This window comes from Doryrhamphus excisus, chromosome 4 (assembly GCF_030265055.1).
Source record: "Doryrhamphus excisus isolate RoL2022-K1 chromosome 4, RoL_Dexc_1.0, whole genome shotgun sequence".
NCBI lineage: Eukaryota > Metazoa > Chordata > Actinopteri > Syngnathiformes > Syngnathidae > Doryrhamphus > Doryrhamphus excisus.
Window position 1 is genome coordinate 14,914,490 of NC_080469.1, and position 22,060 is coordinate 14,936,549.

The 22,060-nt window shown below is 43.5% G+C and overlaps 1 protein-coding gene across 3 annotated transcripts; it reads right to left on the reverse strand.

Annotated features, from left to right (window-relative positions):
• Window positions 1–932: 932 nt before the first annotated feature.
• adamts12 (ADAM metallopeptidase with thrombospondin type 1 motif, 12) lies at window positions 933–21,533 on the reverse strand. Of its 3 annotated transcripts, none has more exons than XM_058071725.1 (24): window positions 21,197–21,533; window positions 20,048–20,317; window positions 14,605–14,782; window positions 13,546–13,736; window positions 13,394–13,477; window positions 13,097–13,221; window positions 12,519–12,668; window positions 12,224–12,367; window positions 11,026–11,170; window positions 10,859–10,951; window positions 10,617–10,762; window positions 10,369–10,538; window positions 10,064–10,197; window positions 9,705–9,825; window positions 7,712–7,956; window positions 7,467–7,608; window positions 6,651–6,777; window positions 6,367–6,577; window positions 5,342–6,295; window positions 3,635–3,787; window positions 3,385–3,561; window positions 3,174–3,320; window positions 2,942–3,095; window positions 933–2,879 (listed from the first exon to the last, which is right to left on the reverse strand). In XM_058071725.1, exons 1-24 carry the CDS (start codon window positions 21,230–21,232, stop codon window positions 2,764–2,766), a joined length of 4,413 nt encoding a protein of 1,470 aa, XP_057927708.1. In that variant the 5' UTR covers window positions 21,233–21,533; the 3' UTR covers window positions 933–2,763. The 3 variants fall into 3 exon arrangements, with proteins under 3 accessions (XP_057927708.1, XP_057927707.1, XP_057927709.1); XM_058071724.1 differs by having other exon boundaries at window positions 20,048–20,409; XM_058071726.1 differs by lacking the exons at window positions 20,048–20,317; window positions 21,197–21,533 and adding an exon at window positions 14,899–14,981.
• Between the last annotated feature and the right edge of the window lie 527 nt (window positions 21,534–22,060).

A 22,060-nucleotide genomic window follows, 5' to 3' on the forward strand; every position in this document is an offset into this window, starting at 1 on the left:
CCAGCCTCGCCCAGACCCTAGCTCCAGTGGCCCCCAAGTAAATTGAGTTTGAGACCCCTGCTTTACATAAAAAAATTTGTAGTTATTGTTGTAATCGCACATGGAATCGTTTACCACAAAGCAATTTCTCCTATTTATTATAGATAAAAACTTATTTCTCATTGCGATTAAATGTGATTAATTTTGAGTTGTGGACAAAAGGTGTGATTAATCACAATCAAATATTTTAATCAATCAACAGCCCTAATCAAAATAGTTAGGCTATTTTGGGAAACTATCCCTGCGATAAACAAGGGAACACTAACTGTTTGTATTTTTTTTTTGTTTATAATATTGTATGTCATGCTGCATTATCTTTCTATATTGACAAATAGTTTGCCACAGCTTTGTCAGATAATATAATTACTTTCACAGGAATTACAGGCCTGATTCAAGGCCTTTCCTGTCCATTGTGCAATCAGTCAGATGAAGTAACACTCTGACATAACAAAGCTAGAGCTAGTGTTAGGTAATGCAGCAGGATGGCATCATCATGATAACGCACAAACTCATTCACTGATTGGAAGAGTTGATGTTCCACACTGCCCGAGTATTGTGTTACTACTTCTATTACTGCTGACTAACTCTTGGTGTCTGGCTTAAATGACAGCAGCAGAGTGCATGAGGCAGTGCTTGTATCATTCCGTCTCTGGTTATCTGGCACAGAGGAAACCTGGAGAAAATGTGGGCCAGACGAATCCGATCCCTGAACCGGAGCTCGGTGCTGCTGAGGCTGATGTTACACATCCTGCTTTATTTCAGCATAGGCCACTCTGAGATGTCCTTGGTATGAACGCTCAAGCATATTATGCAATGAGGGATAAGCACAAACATCTTCACACATTTATTGATGCAGAATGTATGTACAAGATCATAAAAACACAGTAGCCATCTGTTTTTGAAGGACCTGAGAGGGATGACCTGCAACGCCCCTTTTTTTTTTGTCTTCGCTCACTTCCTGCTGAGAAGCACCAACTACAAAGTTCTGCAGTTCACTTAATATATCGTAAGCAGTTGAAACTATCACCCAGACTAATGTAAACACACAGTGGCAGCGCAACGTTTAAAAGCACAATGATGACAGAAACGACCTAACTAAATGCTATCAACAGTATACAAACAGAAATACTATACTGTATGAATATTTACATTCTGCTTCTGCCAGTTTAAAATACACATTTTGCACCAGTATTGGTAAAACAAACAAAGCACCTTTCAGGCACAGTTGGCACAGTTGACATTTAAATGAATAAAATATGTGTACTGTACACCATCCAGTTTATGTGTAAGTAAAAATAGTGCTTAAGTAATTGCTATGGCCATTGCAGTGTATAGTATAGCACCCTGTTGATGAATCGACCAAAATGTTAGTGCTAGTATCATTCCTTGTTCCGAGTCAAATACAGTGGAACCTCTAAAGTCAAATGGGTCGGCTGTGAATTCATTTGGATTACATTTTTCAGAAAAAACAGATTCCAAAGTCAAATATTCCGAATCGGAATCCAGTTTGTCACACAAGACTGCAGCTCAGTGAGCAACCGAAGCCAGCTCATTGAAACTGCTGACCTGGGGCCCGACTCCGGTACATCAGCCAACCTGGCCCACATATGTTATGTTTGCACATACAAGAAAAGTGTTTCAACATGGAAAAATTAGCATCTTTTTTGCAGAAGCAGCACAGCCGACACTTGACAATCTTGGACTACTTTGGTACCTCGACCATCTACTGTACGGTTCTGAGCAGGACGATCACGTTTTTGTTTACGACAATGTGTCTTTTCGTACTGTTTGCTTACTAATAAGTAGGACTGCATGATAATTATCAGACTGATAATTATATTGGGGGCTGCACGGTGACCGAGTGGTTAGCGTGCAGGCCTCACAGCTAGGAGACCCGAGTTCAATTCCACCCTCGGCCATCTCTGTGTGGAGTTTGCATGTTCTCCTCGTGCATGCGTGGGTTTTCTCCGGGTACTCCGGTTTCCTCTCACATTCCAAAAACATGCTAGGTTAATTGGCGACTCCAAATTGTCCATAGGTATGAATGTGAGTGTGATGGTTGTTTGTCTATATGATACTATATGATACTGATACTAACTACTAACTACTATACAGTTCAGTTCCCGTATTGTTATTGTTCTGGTATTTTTTGTTTAATTGTATATTTTGTGTAATAGTAGTGATGTTGTATTTGGTTGGGATAAATCTAAAAGGTACAGTTTGTCTAATCCACCTTTTCGTTTCTTACTTCCAGGCCCGATTGCCAACTCCTCAGTAAGAAAAGTCGCTATTGGCTGTCCTGGACATGCCAGAAGTTGCTGGATGATGTCATTGTCTAATTTGCATATGATGTTGTAACAAATACCGTAGGAAAAAAGCAGAACCATGTAGGAGAGACCAAAGAGACACTCCCCCCAGACCCGGCCGGTCTCTAGTTCTTTGCTTTCTGAATGTGGCTCAACAATTAGGTGAATAGCTTTTGTGTAATATTTACAACAAATGCTACCACAGGAAAAAAATGTAAATGTGATGAGGACCATTGAATGATTTTCCTTATTTTTAACTTGAAAACATTACCTGTACAGTTAAGGTTTTATGATCTAAACAAATGGGAAGTCGACCAGTGTCCTCAACTTCAGAGGTTCCATTGTAAGTCAAATGTTTCCTGTTCCTTATTATACAGTAAAACCGTAGCCAGGAAATGCAGTTAGAGGTTGTACCCGTCTATGAGCCGCAGGTGACGCAACACTGTCTTTGTACCGATCTGAGAGAACAGCGGCCCAGCAGCTTCAGCTTGTCGCAGAAGCGAGAGGACATTGTGTTTTTCCGGCAAAGTGGATCTGCGAAAGATGAAACGTAACTTAATCAAGGTCAACTGACAGCCAGGATCTGTGTAACCCACCTGTGGCCGTGCGGCATTCCTGTGAATTGCACTTCCTGAGTATTTCTGGTTTGGACATCTTTTCGCATAGGCTGTCTGGCATCACAGCAGAATCCTCAGCACTCACGCAGATGACGTCACGCTGTTGCTGACCTCCTCCGCAGCTCACAGAGCACTGTGGAGTCATAACACATTCTATTCCAACCTCTTCATAATGAATAATCCACATTGTGTTTAATTATCAGGAACAGACCTGCTCCCACTCTTCTGTCATCCAGTGGGTGCAGGGCTTCAGGCTGCATGTCTCTGTGCTATTTGGCCTCAGTGTGGCGCCACAACCATGAGGCACTGGACAGTACACCAGCCGCTCCCTGATACCCTCACCACAACTCCCTGAGCACTGAAGTAGAAGAGCAATTAATCACCTCTATTTGTGTATAGAGGCTCCAATGAAGAACACATACTGGTCCCCAGGGTGACATGCTCCAGTCCACACAGGCCTTAAGGGGGCAAGTCAAAGCACTGACGGGTTTACTTGACACTGCTTGACAGTGGAAGGGTCGAAGAGGACGTTGACTCTGGGAATCGACACACTGGACATCCCGGTACCGCTTTCCCACAACCGCGCAATTATCGGGGCACTGAGGACAACACTGTGATCTTAATATATTGATACACGAAAGTTGAAGTATTTTAAGGACTTAAGGATGTTACCTTGCTCCAGCTACCACTTTGCCAGGTGGCACAAGGCTGCAGATGGCAGGTACGGGCAGGTTCAGGTTTCTTTGTGATTGCGCAGTCCTCATCCTTCTCTGAACTACAAGCGACATTCCTCCATATTGCACCGATCCCACATGTTGTTGAACACTGGAGTGGGACACATCAGCAAAACAGGTTTTATCCATCTTCCATTTTCTTTATCATTTGTTCGGTGCGGCTGCACAGGTGGGGAGAGGATAGCGAGCAGGCCTCACAGCTAGGAGACCCGAGTTCGATTCCACTCTCTGCCATCTCTGTGTGGAGTTTGCATGTTCTCCCTGTGCATGCGTGGGTTTTCTCCGGGTACTCCGGTTTCCTCCCACATTCCAAAAACATGCTAGGTTAATTGGCGACTCCAAATTGTCCATAGGTATGAATGTGAGTGTGAATGGTTGTTTGTCTATATGTGCCCTGTGATTGACTGGCGACCAGTCCAGGGTGTACCCCGCCTCTCAACCAAAGACAGCTGGGATAGGCTGCAGCACCCCCTCCAGCGACCCTCGTGAGGATAAGCAGTAGAAAATGAATGAATGAATAAATGTGTTGTGTGGAAATGGAAGCTGGAGCCAGCAATGTTTCCACTGCACAGTGCCGATACAGCTTGACTCTACCTGCCTCGGAACAATGTACAAAGGCTTTTGGCCAGAGTAAAGAAACAAATATTATCCAAGAGGAGACTGCGGGCAAAGTAGAGACTGAGGAGTATAATACTGCATTGTTCACAGCTAAGTAAAGCAACAGGCTAAGCTAGTGTTCATGTTAAGAAATAGTTGATAGTAGTAGTATCTGGTTTTGCCACAGGAGAAGTAGGCACCATGCAGTGGAAACAGACAACCATTCATATTCACATCTAATTTACAGTCTTCAATTAAACTTACATTTGAGTGTGCAAGGACAAATCCACGATACAGCTGAACACAGGATAGTTGAATACTGGTTAAATGATCAAACCAATAATCAAACCAATTTCCAGACCTTTAACTAACAACCAACCTTCATATTTCTTATGCCTTCATGACAGCCATATTCATTCATTCATTCGTTTTCTACCGCTTTTTCCTCACGAGGGTCACGGGGGCGCTGGAGCCTATCCCAGCTGTCTTGGGGCGAGAGGCAGGGTACACCCTGGACAGGTCGCCAGCCAATCACAGAGCACATATAGACAAACAACCATTCACACTCACATTCATACCTATGGACAATTTGGAGTCGCCAATTAACCTAGCATGTTTTTGGAATGTGGGAGGAAACCGGAGTACCCGGAGAAAACCCACGCATGCACGGGGAGAACATGCAAACTCCACACAGAGATGGCCGAGGCTAGAATTGAACCTGGTCTCCTAGCTGTGAGGTCTGCGTGCTAACCACTTGACCGCCATGCTGCCGACAGCCATATTCCATTAATATTATTTGGCGGTTTTCTGATTTAATATCGTAGTAAACTGATGTTGTTGGTAGAGTCCCAAAACTTGCTTTTCCCAAAATCCCGCTGTGCACCCTTGAGCAATTACTTCAGATAACCCAATACATATGATATGCATACTTAAGTTTACTATGACAATAAATCCTGGAGTGTAGTCAGCATGGGTACAAAAGGCTTGGAAAATACTGACATGACACTTTCTTGGTAAATATATGATGGTCCCAAATGTCAACACCCACCTCACTCCAGTTTCCTACGACCCAGAACACATCCATACTGACTGGCTCTCCTTGGTCCCTGGTGGAGCCATCCCTGGGATTTGGTGCTGGCTGATTTTGCCCCTTAGAGTGGTTGCCTTTGGACCGGTTTGGATTTTTTTTGGCAGAGTTGCTTTTCTTGGTAGTCACCGTGGGCTTCTTCACTTTTATAAACTTTATTGTGGTCTGGGGCAACGATGCGGTACTGGTGGAGGGAGCTTGTGTTGTGTGGAGACCAGTTATGGGTGGAACCGAACGCAACTTCAGCATGGGAGTAGTTAGTGGAACCTTGTGCATGTGGGGGCTGTATGGAGGGACGCGTGGGGTGCTGTGATGAGTGATCTCGGCAGTAGCGTGTGGGGTGAAGAGGGAGGATGTGGTGGCTTGTGTGGTTGAGTGCATGCGAGGACCACTTGTTTGTAAAGTGGGTGTGATGATTATATGCGATACTGGTGTGGTTGATTTAGGAGGGCTTTTGAACCAATGCGTACCAACATCCAGGTCGATAATTCCCTCCTCCTCTCGTGTCCTATCATCTGTGATATAGTCATAACCAGGAGTGTTCATCACCACGTTTGGTGTGCTTCCCTCCTCAACGTCCTCTCTCTCCTCAGTTTCTGTCTTTTCCATACTTGTTGCTTTCCTCAGATTTTTCTCGACAACGTTAAAGTCATAATGATGAGTTGATGGGATTTTAGAGGTGGTGGGAATGACAATACTTGTGGGGGTAGGCTTGGTGGGGTGGTTCTTAGGCGGGTAAATGCGGCGATATTTAGGAGGAGCACCAGGATGTCGGCGAAGACTTGAGTTTGGGCAACTCTGCAGTGCGCACAGTGATCGAGTACGTGGTTTGGTTGCAAGGTTGCATTGCTTTTTGGGTAGAAGCGCACATGTCACAATACGGGATCGAACACCTCCTCCGCATGTCACTGGACACTAGGATAAGGAAAAGACAGATTGTAATGTGATGAGAAAAATGATGCTGCAATATTCTGAAGAGGGTTTACTTCTTCCCAGAGTCCAACATCCCAATCCTTTCCACAAGGTACATCTCTGTTGCACGGAACAACAGGTTTGGGTTTAAGGAGGTGCCTGCACGCCACAGGATGGAGCACCCTTTCCTCACCCGAGACTGTACGGACGCACAGAACCGTACGCTTCCGCAAGCCGTCCGACCCACAGGTGGCCGTGCACTGCTGCCAGCCACCTACCCACCATCTGAAAACGAAGGCAAAAGTGAGCCAAAACAGCCAAAGATAAAAAATAAAACACTAATCAGGAAGATCTGAACCTGGCAGGACAATCCGTAGTCTTGCACTTCCGGTGTCTATCTTCTGGACGGTTCTCTGGGTCACACAGAGATTCGTCTACAACACCCAAATTCATCTCAAAGCAACGTGCAGGCTGGTGCTGCTCACCTAACACAGATAGACAAGCGTTCCAAGGTCTTATTACACTTAAGTCTCTGAAAACACAATAACAATCCCCGTGCTCCCATCTTAGGAAAGCAGAACAAAACCAAAGAAGGAGCACAAATACTAAGGCATAGAAGTACTCAAGAGAGTATCTGAAATACATGCCTGGGTCTGAAATGACATGCGCTGTAGATCCAGAAAAGACAACACACCTGGATCAAGTTGTAATATTTGGGATCAGAAAGAAGTATTCCGCTGAAATGTATATAAAGTAAGTGCATTTTCATGGTTCTGCTGCAAAAATATAGGATCTGATTCTTTTGAGCCAGAAATTGAAAGCTGGATTTGCTTTGATCTTACGCTTACGCTGCAGTCGGATTACTGGACAGTTGTTTTTTTTCATTGTCATTTGGTGTCACCTGATTTGTTTGCATGTAGAAATATCCAAACCCCAAATAGAAAAGTATACACAGATACAAATATGCCTCCTGGAGAACATGACATTATCACAATCTGCTATCATTGAGTGTGATGATAATTCTGATGTTGCCATGACATCATTTTTCATACATTTATATGAAATGTATCTTAACTTTTGAGGATCTACACAAGAATACCTGTATCCTTAACTAAAGTATATGATCCAGAAAGCACTACCCAATGGTAGAACGTCTTAAACATATTAAACAAACCTAATCCACAAGTGGTACTGCAATCTGTCCATGCGCCATGTTTCCACCTGTAGATGGGTTTGACAACCTCATTTTCTGTCTCTTTGGTCTTTTTAACGGTGTACTCATACTTGAGGCCTGGGTTCTTCTCCTGAAACAACAACTGGACAACAATATGGAATATTTAGCAAAGAATCATGGCTTGGACTATTATTACTATTTAATAGTATAAATTAATGCATATATTTGTATACAGTGAGACGTACCTGGAGCACGACTGGCTCTCTGGTGGGTCCGGGTGCAGTGAGGTTCTCCATGTTCCCACTACGTTCATAGTAGAAGGTAGTCCCACCAGCTTGGTACTCCCCATTCCACTGGATGATGTAGTTACCATTGAGAAAGTACTCCTCTGAGTCCTCTCTCCTCAGAGCCAGGAAGTTACCTGCCTCCTCGGTTTCCTTTACCAGGATGTCCCGGGCCCCCTCAGGTATCACCCCCACGTCCACGTACCCTGCGAGAATCAGAAGGCGGAGGGGAGTCATGGCAAGGTAATGGATGGCCCACCATGGCTGCTGGTGCACGCACATCCAGACTACCACAACCTCTCTCTGATCTTTAATAGAGGGTTTGCTCAGTCTGCGGGACTGGTTGGCATGTGTATGTTCAGCGTGGGGGGCATTGCCCTGTCTCTGCATTTTATTGTGTGTGGATGGGAAGAGGGGGGCAAGCAACCGTGAGTGCGTCTGTGGAGTTTAATGATGTTTGTGGGAAGGTGTGTGTGTCTTTTTGTGTTTGTGCAGCGAAGGAGAGGGGGGAGGCTGGGGGTTGCACTTATATGTCTAGGTCTTTTGAAGTGTTAGACATCTGGGCTGCTTATCTGGGAAGGATGCTGGGCCGAGCAATATAGGGGGACAACCTGGGTAGGAAGGGCATCTTTATCGTTTTAGGGGCTTTTTATCTTTTAAGCCACCTTTGTTCGGTGTTGAATCTGTTGTAGAGGTACACTTGTTAGACTTTCTTTACATAAGTGAGCCTGAAGACACACAAACACACACAGAACATCTCGCAAGACAATTCAGCATTCACAGCTCTCTGAAAAGTAGAGGTCTACACGGCTGTGCTTTTCCTTGGCCGCCCCGCCCCACAGCCGTGGTGAGATTTGAGCGGCCAGCCGTCAGCCGGCCGAACAAGCGCAAAAATTAAATTACCTCTTTTCAGCTCAAGATAGTATAAATTGTGTGAAAGGAAGGAAGGATTATGGACAATATAGGTGACCTTTCAAGAAACAAATGAGGCTATCAATATTAAAGATTATTTTTACAATTCCAGAAGGTGCACCTCAAGTGTCTTCTGCAGCAGTGGCTTGTGTAAACGTTCTATGCATGTTGCACTCTTGAATGTTATATTTAATGGTGAAATGTTAAGACATTCAGTGATTTTTATTATCTACACAAATTTATAAACCATAATTCAATGCACTAAGACATTTGTGAAGAACTATCGCAAAAAGTCTCGAGTTTTCCATAGCCTTCCATAGCTAGTTCTTGAGATTTCTTCAAGAATTTCAGATTACAGCCATGGGGCCAGACGCTCCGTGTAGACCTCTACTGAAAAGGGAACTTGTATGGAACTTGTATGGAACTTCCTACTTTGCCCTGTCTTCCTTCATTGCCCCAATCATCCACACCTGTCCCTAATTTGTGTATTTAGTTCAGGTGTGTGCTTCTCCCCGTGTGGGATCATTGTCGTTTGTCTGTCTGCTCCCTGAGTTGCGGTTCCTTCTGCTGCCATTATTGCGAAAATAAATATTATTTAACTGCATTTGGTCCTGTTCTCTGCATCCTGGGTCACATCGCAACACAGACATGCCGAACTGTGACACTATTTCTGGTCTTTGGAGTTTTTCATATTACTTATTTTGGTTCAAGGTTGCGTTCTCCCCGTGCATGCGTGGGTTTTTGCCAGTTACTCCGGCTTCCTCCCACATTCCAAAAACATGCTAGGTTAATTGGCGACTCCAAATTGTCCATAGGTATGAATGTGAGTGTGAATGGTTGTTTGTCTATATGTGCCCTGTGATAGGCTCCAGCTTGGCCGTGACCATCCTGAGGATAAGCGGTATAGAAAATGGATGGATGGATGGTTCAAGTTTGCTGCTGTCAGTAGTTTTCGCAAGAGTAGCGCATTAATTAATTTATCATCACACACAAATGTCATGAGGTTATACAGTAGCTCAAATATCATTTGAATTGAACTCACCAAAGCCTTCTCCCTCATCAAATGACCTATAGACCGTCTCACAGCTTTTACCATCGCCCAAACACACTCCACAGCGATCCTCCACTGCATTAGAGTCAATGCCATAGTCACAGCCCACCTCCTTAAGACAAAAACACAACAACCACATAAACACATCACCATAGACTCACACTTACATAATATTTAAGTCAGTGATGTCCAAAGTGCGGCCCGTGGCCCAAAAAACAACCACAATGTTTTTTATTGGCCTGTGGCACATTGAAGAAAGTTTGGACAACCCTGACTTAAGTAGTAATGATGTAATCTGTGTCATATCTATACCCCCCACTCTCTCTGAGTCTCTTACCCAGCCACACTACCTTGCACACTCCGTTGACGCAGATGTTTCTAGAGTTGTTGTTCATGAAGCATGGCGTTCCGTCGGTCACGGTGTCGAGCATCTTCTCCGAAAAATACTCACCAACAGGCCGGCAGTGGAGCTCACAGGGGGTTACTAGAGTATCAAAGGGGTAATTTGCATTTTGGATAAAACGTGGAAGTAAAGTCAGACATAAAGTTGACTTGAAAAACTGTGATGCCAAATTGCTAAGTGAAGGCGAAGGTATTCTGTTGTAAATGCTGCCCTCTACTGGTGGTAGAGGCTCTTAAACGTGTCAGCACTTACAGGGGTTAGCCACAGGAATCCACTTGTAGAGCTCGTTGTGGTAGGGCACAGTGTCAAACTCACTACACAGCATCTCCCTAAAGGTCGGATTATTCTTCTGGCAGGGTTTTGTGTTACAGGTCCGATAACGCTTCCTCTCGCCCGTGCAGTACTTCCCCCCGAACTCCGGCCTATGGAGTACAGCCAGAGTATTTTGTTGATCCCAGTAGAATAAAAGGAGTGCTGCAAAGAGTAAAGTGAGCTCTTACTTGGGGTTGTTACATTCTCTCTCAGCCGACTGCACTCCGGTGCCACAAGTCCTTGAGCAATAAGACCAAGTGGTCCATTGTCCCCAGCCTCCATTCACAGTCTCAGGCAGTTTGCCCACAATGACACACTCTCCAGAGATACACCACTGAGGCAAAAGAAAAGAACACTTGTGCAAGGCACAATACAAGCCAGAAACATCCTGTAACATACACTTTTGGAAGAATTTTGGCACCTATTATACCTTCTCAGGTCCACAGCGAGTGCCATCAATTGGTGCATCCAGTTTGGAGCGACATGTGCCATTCACAGAGCACCAAAGAATCTGGCAAATGTTCTAGATAATGACACAAATCACCAACTATTACATTGTTGTCATGCTTGCGCCTAAACTTGATGAGGATTACTTACATCCACCTCGGGGCAGAAGGTGGCGTTCTGTCCATATTGGAGCTGACACTGGTGGTGCGTGGTGTAGCGGACACCGAGACGTGCAAGCGGGGTGGTCAAGTCCCTTTTAGAAGGACGATCATCCAGACAGAAACCCCATCCACGACTGACAGACATAGAAAGACAATAAGAACAGCTTGTCTATTCATTTATAGGGCAGGATTCAGCAGCTTGAGAAAAATAAGGAAAGACGTCTCATTCAAACTTGTGAAGCTAACAGTTATGTTTAAATTAATAGATTTTACTTTTACTGAGAGAAACAAAGCCAAGTTGTAGCATGAAAAAGATGTACAGTCGTCCTTCGCTGATTTCACTGATTTTTTTGTGTAATTTTGTGTTTCTTTCTTTTGTTTGTTTGTTTTTTTACAGAGTATGGCATTGTGTTCTGTGTCCTGATTGGCTGAGGGAGAACCCGTGCATTGGGTTCTGCATCCTGAATGACTCAAGGATTGTAAACTGTCCTCAAGTCGTGTCTCCTGTAGTGTTTGCTCGCTCTGAAGTTTTCATTTCATTCATTTTCTACCGCTTTTTCCTCACGAGGGTCGTGGGGGTTGCTGGAGCCTATCCTAGCTGTCTTTGGGCGAGAGGCGGGGTACACCCCGGACTGGTTGCCAGCCAATCACAGGGCACATATAGACAAACAACCATTCACACTCACATTTATACCTATGGACAATTTGGAGTCGCCAATTAACCTAGCATGTTTTTGGAATGTGGGAGGAAACCGGAGTACCCGGAGAAAACCCACGCATGCACGGGGAGAACATGCAAACTCCACACAGAGATGGCCGAGGGTGGAATTGAACCCTGGTCTCCTAGCTGTGAGGTCTGCGCGCTAACCACTCGACCGCCGTGTCGCCGCTCTGAAGTTTTCTCTCCGACAAAACCCACCATGTAGACTAAACATTCTGCACTAGCAAAGGCAAAGGAAGATGCTAACCACCGCAAAAAAAGTTGGACTAAATGAAACTTTGGTTTGTTACATGAGGAAAGAGGAAAGTTGCATAAGGACGACAGCAGCGAAAAGTTTTAACAAGGATGCAAAAACGCTACAGCTGAACCGCGCCAGGACAAAGAGGCACTGTGAAATACACAAGTCACTATAACAACTTGGACTTAGGACAACCAAAGGACCAACAACGCTTAAATGTGGACTCACTCGAGGAAGCGTGTGATGTAGTCCTTGGAGCAGGTTGACCAAGTGAGAGGCGAGCTGTCATACATCAGCTGTCTGGACATGATGAAGGGATGCCTCCCTCCCAGCTCACAGTCATTCCCCTGGCCATCATGATGAATTCCAAAGCTGCGCTCAAGCACATCAACAATAAGAATAATGGATCTTTTCGGAGTATTGTTTTGATTCTTTGAGACTGTACTGTATGCTGCGAGGCAAGAGTTCAGCAGAAAGGATACTTCTAAAGTTGCAGCCCCTAATACACCATTTCGACACTGACCTGTGACCCATCTCATGGGCGATGGTGAAGGCGACTGGTAAGCCTGAATCCTCGTTGATGTTGCAGCTGCGGTGCGGTTGGCACATCCCTGAAAGATGAGATAGGCCCAAGGTCTCGCAGGGTTGGTTCATTCCAGCACATATGTCCTTCCTGGTAGGATGAAGGAATATTGGAATACTGTATATGGTACGTCCAGTAAATCAGTCAATACAAAGACAATACAAATACAAAAAAATTGTCTCAATGGCTGGAAACACAAGTTGGTACACCTCACAACTTGAGGAATTCACCAGAGCTTCACAGGTTGTCAATGGAATCCACTCTACTGCTCCTTGATGACATTACTTGTGGAGCTGGTGGATGGTATCCCTCTGCTTGAGGATGCCACACAAGTGGCAATTGGGTTCACATATGGTGACATACTTCGCCACTTCATCACCTTCAGCTTCCTCAGCAAGACACTTGTCATTATGGAGGTATGTTTGGACTCATTATAATGGTGGAAAACCGGAGCAAAAAAACACTGTTGACTACATTTATATACAATTTGTGTGTGTGTGTGTGTGTGTGTTACTTGCCTGGTGACCAACACAGCCACGTCATGATGGGCAGGATGCGTGTCACTCTGAGGATTTAAGTTCTTCTGCCAGGCACAGAAGCTGGACAAAGTGGTGTCTGCGTGGTGGACAATCTTGAGTCCTTTCTGGGACAGCCAGCAGCATTAAAAATGCCATTAATACTATATAACAGTTGAGGTCCAAGCTCAAATATCACATGTTTGTCAAGTTTCCATCTCAAGTCAGTCTCATACAAGATGCTTGAAGCAATACATTGATGCAAAATATCATTGTAATAAAAAATACATATTCCTTTACCTCTTCTCCCTGTAGTAGAATCAATCGAACCAAGATGACATGGATGGCGTTCCCGATGCTGGCGTCATGGAAGATGCCTGCCACCTTTCAAACATACATTTTATTCAGTGAATTTGTTCTCACGTATGAATGTGACAGAACACTAGGCTCACCATGTTCATAATAGTGAAGATGTAGGACTCCACATTGTCACTGCCATGATATTCTATCAGTTTGGAATCCACCACCACCATGGTCTCCACCCAGCGCTCCCTGCTGACCGAGCGCCGAGTGCGGGACTGCGGAGGACCGTGTTCCCTCTCCCACTCCTCCCGCTCTCTCTCCACTTGCACAGAGCCAGCTTCTGAAGTATAGATGGGAAAAACATTTCATTCAGTCAACATTGAAGTCATTTACAAAACAAAACGTTGGACAGGGGTCAGCCAAGGAAGAACACGTTAACGTGTGGTGAGGATCTGGATAGAGGTGCAGTCACAGTCATCAGTGGACTAGGATGACCTACCAGAAAGCTAATGCTTCTGTATCTAAGTTACCTTCTATGTTATAAGATGTACCCTGCTATCGAACTAAATATAAATAACACATTTACAATCCTTCCAGTGTAATTACCAGTTAATAATTCATTATAATAATATAATCGTTTTTCTTGAAAAAAAAAAAAAAACAATTAGAATGTATTCATACAGTATATAATGACTTTTTTCTAAATATGCAACTTTGCTCTGGAAAATGTACTGCGTTTTTCTGAATTTATTATTATTATTCTGTTATTATTTAGAAAAGTTCACCTTTTTCCAAAAAAATTATGCCACTAAAATAAGCAACTTTTTAAAACTTTTTCTCAATTTTTTTTTTACTTTTTCTTCAAATTATACAACTTTTTTAGAAAAATAAATAATAATAATAAATAATAAACTTTGTAAAATAATAATAATAATAAACTTTTTTCTTGAAAACAACATTTTTCGCAAAAATATAGTTTACAACCTTTTCTTGAAAATGTGCAACTTTTTTTTCTTAAAAATAGACAACTTTCCTTAAAAATATACCACTTTTTCTTGAAAATATACAATATTTATCAAATATAAAGCTTTTTTTCTTAAAAATATAAAACTTTTTCAACCAATATCTAACGGTATTGAAATTAGTTTACCAATTTTTTCCATTTCAATTTGGATTTGGAATTAATCTTTCAAATCAAACACACACACCTTGAACTCCGCATGGGCTGGGTGCCTGTCTGCCCTCTGGGCTGCGTTTCTTCCTTTGCATTGCCGTGGTAACTCTTGGGAAGATGATGTGGGGCTCTGGAGACCCTGTGGGATCACTTGGAGATTTGGGGAGTGGCTGGATAAAAAAGTGTCCCTCAGGCAGGGAGAAGAAGCCTCGCTGTTGGAGAAAATTGAGCTTATCGAGTATGGCTCGAATTGATATGATACATTTACAACAATTCATCACCCGAGATTGTGGTGCTCTGAATGAACTTTGCCATTGCCTTGAACTACCTGCAGAAAAGGTCATTTCTACCAAGTTAGGATCATCATTCTTCATCCGATGAGCCATTAACATCCTTCCATTTCTCCCTTTCTCCTTTCCCCCCTGCAGGCACATCCTGTCTGCAGCCACAGCAGCAATCAAGAGACTTCTTGCCAAGTATTCCCTGCAAGTTCTTACTGGTGAAGCGCACAAAAGTACGTAGACACACGCCCTCGAGCACAAACACAGACAAGTATTTAGACACACAAAAGATGTTCTGGCTAGTTTTCTTTGGGGTCGGCTTGACAAGTCGGTGTTATGAACGTTCCACCTCTGACCCAGGTTGAAGGTCATCTTCATTAACATGATTCAGAGTGCATATGTGTGTGTGTATGATGAAAAATCCAAACAAGCCTGGACTGCTCAGGGGAGGAAAAATTGAGATAATCTAAACCTCTACCATCACAAACTTAGCAATGCTTGCTTTGTGATTGACACAGTCGGGAATGATTGTAGTGGTGTAAAAATACTACTGAAAGCTGTGTCTAGTATTTTGCCCTTCTGTAGCTGACCAAGGTGGTGAATCCTTGGATTTGATTGACTGGTCCAGAGTGTCAGGAGCCAAAAGCAGCTGTGGTTGAGTATCGTTGTGCTTCCAAGGGTCCGTCCTGCTGTTCTGAAGTTATGCACACTTTGGATTTCTAGGTCATCCTGGCCAGTTTCATAAGCATGGGGGGAAGAAAAATCCACAAAAACATGTTCATTCAACATTGTGCACAGGATATCATTTTTCCTCTCGGGGGGTGAGTTCAGAGAGTTCATATTCAGAGACGTGGCCCCTCTGGACATTTGTTAATCCACCTGCTACAGTGAACATTGCAAAGACAAATTGTGCCAGCTAGTTTTTCTATTCATTTGCAGTTAATATGAAAAGGGGGGTGTTAAGCACTTAGATATGCTACTACGGTATACTGTTGTTTTATAATGTGTTATAATGTGTTGTTTGTATAATGTGCTGCTTAACACAGAGTGGCTGAATAGACTTTTTTTGTTGCTCTGCAACAAGGAGAGTAAAGTACTGTATGTTGAATAATAATGGCCGAGTGTTTAGACCCGGATTCGATTCCCCGCTCGTGTGTCGAGTTTGCATGTTCTCCTCGTAAATGCGTGGGTTTTCTCCAGGTATTCCGGTTTCCTTCCACATTCCAAAAACATTATAGGTTAATTGGTGAGTCCAAATCGTCCATAGGTATGAATGTGAGTGTGAATGGTTGTTTGTCTATATGTGCCCTGTGATTGGCTGGCGACCAGTCCAGGGTGTACCCCGCCTCTCACCCAAAGACAGCTGGGATAGGCTCCAGCATGACCGCGACCTTTGTGAGGATAAGTGGTAGAGAAAATGGATGGATGTTGAATTATTATTACAGTTAGTACCGCATTTTCCGGACTTTCAGTCACACTTTTTTCATATGTTGGCTGTTCCTGCAACTTATACTCCAGAGCGACTTAGAAATGAAAAAACTGTTAATGTTACATAAACACTGGACACCTTTTCTGTTCAAGTTAATTTTTTGTGTAGCTGAATAACCATTGTGTTAGCATATTTATTTATTATTTTATTATTTATTTTGTTGTTAGAACATGCCTTCCAAGAGGACGTAATGTTTGTTTTGGTCAAGTAGTTTGTAAAATAAATTACCTGCAAAAAATGCAACTTATACTCCAGTGCGACTTATGTATGTTTTTTTCTACCTAATTATGCATATTTGGCCTTGTGTGACTTACTCTGGAGCAACTTAGAGTCCAGAAAATACGGTAATTTGCGTTTTTGAATGTTTGATGCAACTACAAAAAGAACCAAAGCAAATGCGATGAAAACCATAGACATGAGAGATGAGCATTTGACTACATTTTCTTGACTGGTGAGATATAATCAATTAAACACTACAATTTTTATGCAAATTAGTCTTGCAGGGGGTTCTTCTTGTGTGCGTTTCTGTCTTGGCTGCTCAGCACTATATGGCTAATAATGGGATTAGAAAGATTATTGCCATTATAACTTCCCCCAATGGGAAAAAAACAAGTTTTGAAGCAACTGGAAGTCAACCAGCAACAGGGAACATATTGTGTTCCACTTTGGTGGCTATACTGCACTGGCTCTTTTTTCTCGCATCCGCCCAAAAACCGGATAAGACATTAAATATGGGTAAAACCTTGACTGCTGAGTAAGAGACGGTCCTTTGGCTACAAGCTATGATGGACTCATCCACAAAGCATGCAAGCTGATACTTCCCCTGTCATGTGGGGGGGACAGTTCCCACAGGCTGTGTGCAACACAACACACAGCTGACTTCACTACTCTCATACTCCCTGTGTGACTACATTCTCACGTTAGCAGATAAAGCTGTACTCAGTCCCTTCTAAGACACAACACAATATATTGTAGGAATCTGGTGCTATCATACCTTCATGTCATCTCCTATATGTTTAACTTCCAAGGGCAAAGCAGGTGGTGCAGTGCAGATGGTTCAGGAAGGAATGCTACAGGGAGGCCCATCAAAACATTCATGGCTCTGCATGATTCATATGATCTGTAAAGCTAATAGAAGTCTGGGCTTGTGTACTCTTTTATTTGTACTACCTGCGCTCCTCGCTATCCATTTGGTCCTAAATTGAATGCGCCACAGCAAGGGTATCCAAAGTGCGGACCAGGGCCCATTAAGGCCCTTGGCTTGTTTTTAATTGTAGTAAAATAAAAACCTAACCCTAAATTTTAAACAAAAAAACTGCTAAATGTGAAAAAAATAAAGCAACGATAACTAAAATATGACTAGAAGACAGAAGAGAGGAGAAATTTTGCAGAATTTTACCTGAAAAACAGAAAGGCACAGTGGATGAGTGGCTAGCATGTAGGCCACGCAGTCAGGAGATTTAAAACTCTCTGTGTGGAGTTTGCATTTTCTCCGGGTACTCCGGTTTCCTCCCTCTTCTTCTTCTTCTTTCTCTTTGGGCTTTTGTCTTCAGAGGTCGCCACAGCAAATCAACCGCCACCATCCAACCTTGTCTTCTGCATCTGTCTCTCTCACACCAACTACCCTCATGTCCTCCTTCCCTACATCCATAAACCTCCTCTTTGGTCTTCCTCTACGCCTCCTACCTGGCAGCATCCTTCTGATGTACTCGTTCCTGATCCTATCCATCCTGGTCACTCCCAATGAGAACCTCAGCATTCTCATCTCTGCTAGCTCCAGTTCTGTTTCCTGTCTTTTCCTTAGTGGCACTGTCTCTAGGCCAAACAACATCGCTGGTCTCACCACAGTTTTTGGTTTTCCAGTTTCCTCCCACATTCCAAAAACATGCTAGGTTAATTGGTGACTCTGAATTGTCCATAGGTATGAATGTGAGTGAGAATGGTTGTTTGTCTATATGTGCCCTGTGATTGGCTGGCGACCAGTCCAGGGTGTACCCCGCCTCTCGCCCAAAGACAGCTGGGATAGGCTCCAGCACCCCCGCAACCCTCATGAGGAAAAGCGGTAGAAAATGAATGAATGAATGAATTGTCCATAGGTATGAATGTGAGTGTGAATGGTTGTTTGTCTATATGTGCCTTGTGATTGGCTGTTGACCAGTCCAGTGTGTACCCCGCCTCTCACCTCGAACCTGAAAGGCATGTGTTTCTGTGTGAAGTGAAAGAACCACAGGAGGTCACCATAAGACAGCTCTGTGTTGTAAACATAGTGACCATGTGGAACTGCTTTACGGTAGTTTCCTGCTTCTCTGGGTTGGTTTTGTTGTGCAACTACAGGAATAAAGTCCCTGCTGTTGCCAGGGAGTGACCTTACTGCAGTCATATGTAGTACACAGATAGTTGCTCGTTATACTACAATAATTACCTTTCAACTTTCTCTTAGTCAGAAAGTTTTTTTAAAAAGCTTGAGTGAATTTCTTCCTTACAGGTTAAAACCATTTGTCTACGTGTCAGGGGGCGAGTCTTTAATTGAAGTGAGGGAAAAAATGGTATAATAGGTCTGAACTTGTTTGTTCTTGTTTAGCGGCCTCGAGGAATGGCTAAGATTCTGTTTTCACAAGAAGTGAGAATCTTCCCACAGAATTTTCCAATTTCCCCCCCAGAAGCTGTGATGGATTTATTCCAAGTGTTACTCCTTGTCCTATTTGTTTGAGCACATTTGCCTTTGACTCTTTCTTGAGTGCTGCAGCTGGAAGGGTTTCCACCCCACATCTGCCTATTAAGTGGACTCTCTAGGGTTTTTAACAACGGTACACCTACTGGACTACAATTATGGGTAATATATCAGAATGGTTTCCCTGGAAGAGGAAGAACACATCCTACACTTGAAGATATGGGGTCTGAGTGACACACGTAAAGTGGGTCAGTTGGAAATGATCCTGCTGCGGTGGGACAGGCTGCTTGCTAGTAACAAATGAGCGAGAGAACATAACAGAAGACACTTGTTGCTGTGACACAGTCAAACACACCCAAAACAGGACCAAAAAGTGAAGCTCCATAATTTGAGAGTGAGAAAGTACAGCGTTACCAAAGCAACTGGCTGTGTGTTTAATCCCACTTTCCCATTGGAAAATACCTACTTGCTAATGACGCATTTCCATTGGCAAAAGCAGCTAGATTAAGCCCTCGTTTGCCGCGGTTAATTGGTTCAGAAAGTGAATTTGTAGGAGTCTTTCTTTATGAATGGAATATTTTTTGTACAGTAGTTATGGCATAGATTACCCTATAAATATAAATGTTATTTTTTGTGTACACACTGTGAACTGTGTAGTCCAGAGTTTAAACTTTTTCTGTGGCTGTAGGCAACCTCCTGATACATTTTTATTAACTCCACAAGATGGCAGTAGCTGCATTTGACGTGGTCAGCATCTTGCGGTTTTATCTATGGCTGCATGCGCTTCAAAATTCTGGTTAAGCAACTCAGCTGTTGGAGTAAAACTTATGCGAATGACACTAAACTCATCAGTGGTACGAATGCCGACTGAGCAGTTTGTACCTTGCCACGACTGCAACTTTGGTTCTGTTGCTGCTGTGTTGTACAATATACAACACTGAACACGTTTTCAGTCTAAATATCTTGAATGCATCCAAGGAAAAAAAGTCCACCATACAGTGAATCACTTATTAGGCAAAACAACATGGTTGCTTACCAGTCCATTGCACGTGCTGATGGCAGCAGTTCCTCTCACCCCCGAGTTCTCCACAGTGCCAAGCAGGTGGCAGGAAGTCCCAGCATAGGTCTGACGACCACTCTCAGTCCTGTTGCCGCTGCCGTTACGCCTCTCCAGGATATAATCGTCCGAAACCAGTCCATTGTTTGCGGTCAAATTGAACATCAAAGTGCGACCCGTGTAGTTGAGCTTGTAATAAAGGTGGCCCTCAGAAGCGAGGGGTTGCAAGTCTCGCCTGACTCGCCCATCCTTGAAATGGTGAGATAGAGAGTAAGAGAGGAAGTCTCCATCAGCGTTGGTTCTCAATGGGTGGGTGACGGCTCCTGGCGGAGGAACACGACCTGTAGAACAGTAGAGTTGAACATTCATTCATTCATTCATTTTGTACCGCTTATCCTCAATAGGGTTGCGGTATGCTGGAGCCTATCCCAGCTGTCTTCGGGCGAGAGGCGGGCTACACCCTGGACTGGTCGCCAGCCAATCACAGGGCACATATAGACAAACAACCATTCACACTCACATTCATACCCATGGACAATTTGGAGTCACCAATTAACCTAGCATGTGTGCGTCCCACAATATCTTTATAATAGATATATATTTTTAAATAATTGCTATATTGTATACTGTAGATTACTTTATCATATATATATACATATATACATTACAAAGCCTTGGATCTCAGAAATACCTGGTACTTTCTGCAGTTGAGTCAAATGCACAGCCCACACTTTAAGGACATAGGACAATATTTCTTATTAAATAGAATGTCTATAGGCTCCAGCATACCCACGACACAAGCGAGGATAAACAGTATAGAAAATGGAAAAATATCATAAAATATTAGACATATTAAATACTGCTACAGACATTCTCGCTATAAACACCTTACCTCTCAACCTTCTGGTTCTCTCTGCAGTTGAGTCATTTAAAGCCTCAGCACATTAATTAGAGGATCTACAGTCCCAGTGCATAAATACATTTAAATGATATAATTCAATTCATTCACTACACATACGAGGCTGGTGGGGCACTGCCCCTTTTGCTCCCGTTGCTCACTGGGCGTATTCACCCTTCTGAAGTCCTGCATCATGTTCAGGTGTGCAATGAAACGAGGTTCAAACTGACCTTGTCCTGCAAAGAAAGGGAAGTCCTGCTCTTCATGGCCGCCCGCCAGGGAGAAAACAAAGTGCAGCAGAAGCTGAAGAGGAACCGTGCACTCCTGCGACCATCGCATATTTCATGGAAGCAAACTCGGGCTCTGCAAAAGGAGTCCACTGACGTCAGTAGCGACTGCTTGGAGGAAGCGACACCGCGCACTGGGTCATGACACGGACGGGCTCAGCCGGGTGTGTGTCCTGCCTCATCAGGGGAACCGAGCAAAGGCAGCAGATCACAAACACACCATGCTGCAGGGAAGGAGAAAGCTACGGCTCTGGGGCACCGAGGGGAGGGAGGGAGGAGTGTTCTTCTTGGAGCCGGTGTCTGCTTTCCTTGCAGGAGCAACGTGGAGGGAGAAGCAGCGAGAGGCTTCATTGGTTCGTAGTGGAGAGACGCTGCACTGTGCCTCAACTTGCCATCGACAGCTGCGGATCATCACACTTCTTACTGCCGGGCTGCACACCCATGAACTTTATAATACTGTCAAAACTGAATTATTCGCCACAAACATTGAATCAATTACGCCAGAAAACAACAAAATATGTGTTTTCAATATCATTTGTAACACCAGAAACAAGAAACAAATACTGCTGAGGTGCATTATGATGATACTATAGAATTTTAGGTATTTAGTATAATTTATCAGTATAATTTTTCTCCAAATGTATATTTTTATGCCTTATAACCAATTGACGTGATATCAGATTTGTGCTATGATACATAATAGATCATATGTGATGCAGAAACTCATTGTACAAATGGTATATATGTAATGGTATGAAAAGGTTTGGGAACCCCTGATACTTATTCATTCATTTTCTACCGCTTATC